General features: G+C 41.9%; 1 protein-coding gene across 1 annotated transcript; it reads right to left on the bottom strand.

The window, feature by feature from the left end:
* Window positions 1–1857: 1857 nt before the first annotated feature.
* On the bottom strand, window positions 1858–5009 carry LOC115790996 (mRNA decay activator protein ZFP36L1). Its single transcript, XM_030745054.1, has 2 exons — window positions 4855–5009; window positions 1858–3802 (listed from the first exon to the last, which is right to left on the bottom strand). The coding sequence occupies exons 1-2, from the start codon at window positions 4906–4908 to the stop codon at window positions 2564–2566; spliced, it is 1293 nt and encodes a 430-aa protein (XP_030600914.1). The 5' UTR covers window positions 4909–5009; the 3' UTR covers window positions 1858–2563.
* Window positions 5010–5214: the final 205 nt, after the last annotated feature.

Raw genomic sequence — 5214 nt, 5'->3', positions numbered from 1 at the left:
AGCCTTGAAATCTTATTTTAATTTATTTTATTTAGTCCTTGTGTAAAGAGTGTGTTTTCCTCAAATTGCCTGGCATACTCTGGTAGCAGGAACTGCTGCACTACAACAGATTATACTGACATACATACAGAGGTAAGGGGGGATGTAAATGACACCACAGTGAGGGAGCAAGGAAATAAGTAGAAACTGAAGATTGGTAAGATTAAACCCCAAACAAAAGACTTCTTATCTCTACATGAAATCTTAGTGGCATTACTCCACACACCCACATTCACACCACTGTCATATTACCTTAGACCACAGTGGCCGGGACAGCCGTGACTGTCACTTGACAGTCCTGCTTAAATCAGTTTTGATTTGCAAATGTGCAGATTTTTACTGGCTTTATAAGGCTCACATCAGTATTGCTTTCACATTTTTCACCTTGAGACTACATCACAAAGTACTTTTTAATCTTAGGAAATAGAGAATACTGTTTATGCTACTGTATGAATAATCATTAGTGATATTTTTTTCCAGGTTAGCCATTAAGACAAGTGTCACTGAACAATGTTACAGTTTGAATGAAATAATTCTAGTAGAGTACAGATACGGTTAACCTCAGCGGTATAGGTCACAGGCGGAACGTGATATAAAATGAAAAACAGAAATGACAGTTCACTGGTTTCCTGCCCGCTTGCTTCCTTCCTGCATGTTGCACCTACAACTTCACATCATGTGAGCAATGTTGCTAATACACTAAAGCCAAATACTTTAACATCTGCTTTATTCAGTAAAAGCAGGTTGCAAACTCAGTGTCAAAAATGTTTTGTTTTTTTTAAACCTGCAGATGATTTATAGAAGCCAGAGTTAAAAAAACAAAACAAAAAACCCCCAAAAACTTTATTTCCAGTACAAAAAAGCCAAATATATTAAACTTGATGCAAGCATTAACAACTCAAAGTCCTCTATAAATATGTTAAAAATAAATTAAAGAAATTAATTTACTAAAGATTATCACCTTTACCACTAAACAGGCCTCAAACATGTTGATGAAAAGGTAATTTTAAATAGACCAGTGTCTGTTCTTGTAACCAACTACATCATTAACACACACAAAGAAACAAATTAAAAAAACAAACAAAAAAAAAAACAGCCAAGTAACATTTTCTAAAACACTACGCATACACACCCTAACCCTACAGTATACTGAACCTAGCTCAGTAAGGCAAAAGACCTGGGAGCATAGTACACGTGGGTGTGACCAGGATACTTTTCTTAACAGCAAGGCAGTAACAGGACAAAATTAATACTGAATGACAGAGAGATGCAATGAGGTGGAGTGAGAGACTCATTTTTCAAAAACACACTGGGAATGTTTGTGTTTATGATCTAAAAGACACTTTAGCACCCCAAATGACAGTGGGACTCTTAGAAAATGTTCACCTGGATTCAAGCTATGACCTCATTATTTCACAATTTAAAACAAAACTAAAAAACAAAACAAAAACAAAAAAAAAAAAAAAAAAAAAAAGGGGGTGGGGCGCATGCCAGCATCCTATTCAGATCTTGTCAGCATGCAGCATGGATATTCAGCACCTGGGAATTGTGCCTCCACAGGACCTGTAATAATCACCACGGTGCATTGCTAACACATGTACAATCAAGCCCTTCTGACCGAGTCACTCTTTACTTCTGCTGCAGTGGTTTAAATTTGGTAATTTGACTGCTTGAAGTTTGTTAATAACACAAGCGACATCTGCGGTAACCCTAGAAACAGGACACATCCATTCACACTAGCTTACTCTCCTGATTTAAAAAAAAAAAAAAAAAAAAAAAAAAAAAAAAAGGACTCACCTCCTGCTCACATCTCTCTAAACAAAGCTGCAACTCTTGGTTCAACAACGTAACAGGACTTGGCAAATAACACTACAGGTACATTGTTTAAAAACATTAACATTCAGATTCGAGGCCAGCGATCTAAACATAGTAGACCCACAAAAAGAAAAAAAAAACAAACAAACAAACAAAAAAAAAAAAACCTACTTCACAAACTTATAAACAACACAGTGTACATTTAATGGAGGAACTCCTACACGTAGGGTCACATTGTGTTTGTCCCACTGAAATGAATGAGCAACAAACGCATGTCTTTGGCTTTCTTACATTCTTTAGATCATTCACAATATGCTGACAGGAGGAAATTAACAAATTCACACTGTAACAACATTCTTTGTTGCAATTTGCTCTCTCAGCATACTATTTTTGATAAAGCTTCAAAGGTTTCCAACACTATTAAACATCTGTTTTGAGATATACTGTTGTGGTGACTCAACACACACACAAACTTTAGCTTTAGCATCACTGTGCCTTGTGCGAATGACAGTGACATGGCAGTGTGATAATATGTTAAGTCACTAGGTCTTTGTTTCACACAGAATACTTAGAATGTCTTGGATGTCGGTGAGTGCATGAGAGGGGAGTGTGGGTTTGTGTTCTTAAGCATGGCTACGTGTATGCTGCATATACGGTGTATGGATGCATCCAGACATTCGCGTGTGTGTGTGTTCCAGCATTCTACAGCTTAAAGGCAGAACCCAGTGGCATCTTCAGGAAGAGAGAGCTGACTGAAAACTAACAGACGTTTACCATTGGCTTCGTTAATGCCTCCAGATGATTCTGAGCCACTGAGTGAACCAGCAGAGCTGACTCCATCCTGGTCTGAAAGAGAGGTGTGGGACAGGGATCTGGCACCAAGTGTCCCCAAAAGGACCCCTGCAATACTGGGGCTCTGCCTCAAGCAGGGGGAGCTAGTTGGAGACAGCCCACATGGGGAATAGCCGGAGTCAGGGGAAGGCATGAATGGAGACCTGGGATCGGCTGCAGTGGTCTGACCCACGGGAGACTGGTACTGCTGAGCAGGGGAGGCCTCAAAAGCAGAGTCCATATCTAGGAAGCCCCGGGAGAGAAGATCAGGAATGTCAGTGCAGGAAGGAGGAGAGGCCGCTGGAGGACATGTGAATGAGGCGGTGGCAGGAGAAACGTGAGGAGTGAGGGCAGACTGAAGGGCCTGCTGGGGAGCAGAGGGAAACCCAGAGAAGCTGAAACTCTGTCGGATAAAAGGTGGTCGATGTGAGCGGGAAGAAGAGGGCGGCTGCTGAGGAATGTTTGAGGAGGAGGAACGAGAGAACGAGAGCTTCTTTTCTTCCTCACTGTTGTGGACAAAATGACAGCGGATCCCATAGGGGCAGAAGCCGATTGTATGAAACGTACGGCACAGCTCAGTTTTATATTTCGGATGTCTGTTTAGATCACGTAGCTCTTCTGGCCCATGGGCAAACTGGCACTTTCCTCCATACTTGCACAAGCCGTTCTCAGTGAAAGATCGACAGAGTTCAGTTTTATAGCGTGATGACAAAGAAGAAGCGGAAACAGACGAAGTGGACGAGGAGGAACTGGTGTTCAGTGCAGTGGGGCTGATGTCACTTTGGGAGGTTTTTGTTTCAGTCACAGGCCAGCCTAGACTTGTTTTTGTAGAGCCGCCGGTTTCTACCATGCTCAGAGAGCGTTGGGAAAAGAAGCCAGATTTCCCCCACTGGGTGGAATTACCAAGCTGGGAAGGCAGGTGACTTTCTGATTGCTGCCCTCGTTGGCTGGAGCTCAGAAATGCACTGTCAGAAGCATCTGTGGGCAGGCAGGACAGGGAGGAGAGGGAAAATGAGGTGTTTCTGCATGGCTCGCCGATGTAACCTGGCGTTCTCATTGCCAGATTTAGGGATGGTACTGTTCTGTTTGGCTCCCTCAGATTGAGATTCAGCAAATGCTGTATAAAAAAAACAAAAAGCCCACATCATTAACCTATTCATGGCATTAATAATATCCAGCAATACATTTTCCATCTAGTCCTTGCAAATTTATGTCAGACATAAATAGAGATGATTGTTTTCACCACTAAACATTGCATTTTACACACACACACACACACACACACACACACACACACACACACACACACCCTGCTCTTCTTGCACAGTTCACTGGAAATATTTTTGATTCAGGTGCCCTGAATAAAGTCAAACATCATCTTGGAAAAACGACAACAAAAAATCCCACTAAACTTTTGTCAGAAATTTGTCTTGACTGCATCTGACCATCAGTTATTTAATACTGACGCTGCAAAATCAGATATTTTAAACATCAGTTTGTACTATGTAGTCTCCACCCCTCTTTCTGGTTTGTTTATGGATCCGTCCATCTGAAACGAGCTACAGTCAGGACGAGCTACAGTATGTTTACATTCAGCATAAGGAGCACAATATAGCATCATAACTATTAATAAACAATAAGTATTACAAAACGTTGCTCTACTTAGCAAGCTCAGGACCTCTATACTTCAAAACAGCATTATCTGGCGACTTTAGTCTGTTAGCCATGACTGTTGTGACTCAAACCTGTTGAGTCACAACAGTGACTGAGTTTCTACAGTTTACGGTGTTATCAGACCAAAACTAGCTTAACAGTGTTAATTAACCAGCTTCAAGAGCAAATCACAAACTAGGCTACTTGGTCGATAATTTGATGGGGCCCATGTTGCAATGGACTACAACACCAATAACCACAAGAACTCAAACTTTCTGGCAACTTAACGTCAGGTCAGGGCTAAGTTTCTAATAACAGAACCATTAAGGGACATACGAAGCCTCTTAACGGAAAAGAAAGGGATGAAGTCTGACACCTTTATCCACTAAATGAGAAAAGACAGCAAGAAGAGCGCAAACTCCGTAACAGCGCGGCTAGCAGGCTAACACCTCCCTCCCTCCTCTCCTCGACCTAGCCAACTTTCGCTCTCCGCTTTCTTTTTCGCTTTTTGTTTACCTTGCACATCATTTCTTCCAGCTCAGCAAACTGGTTCAGGGGGTAAGATGGCATTTTGCTGAGTTATCGAAAACTTTCGTCCGATCCCGTCTGCCCCTGCCGCGTTAGATGTGGGCAATTTGCTGGCATGAGTTGGTCAGAAGTTTCTAGTTATGTATGGGTGCTAAACAAGCCCAAGACCCGGGCCACGTGTGGATTTAAAACGTAACACTGCTGTTAGCCACTCCCACGCCTCTGTGGGTCTGCCAAAAAATAGTTTTCACCACACCCTGCGATTATGAAGATGCATGCGGGGTCATAGACGAAAACAATTTCAGTTCATTAACCCTGCCAGACGCGTTAAAATTACTTTAGTGGAAA

Source organism: Archocentrus centrarchus, chromosome 13 (assembly GCF_007364275.1).
Source record: "Archocentrus centrarchus isolate MPI-CPG fArcCen1 chromosome 13, fArcCen1, whole genome shotgun sequence".
Taxonomy (NCBI): Eukaryota; Metazoa; Chordata; class Actinopteri; order Cichliformes; family Cichlidae; genus Archocentrus; species Archocentrus centrarchus.
The sequence above is the reverse complement of the archived record's forward strand: the minus strand, read 5'-3'. Positions and strand labels throughout refer to the sequence as shown.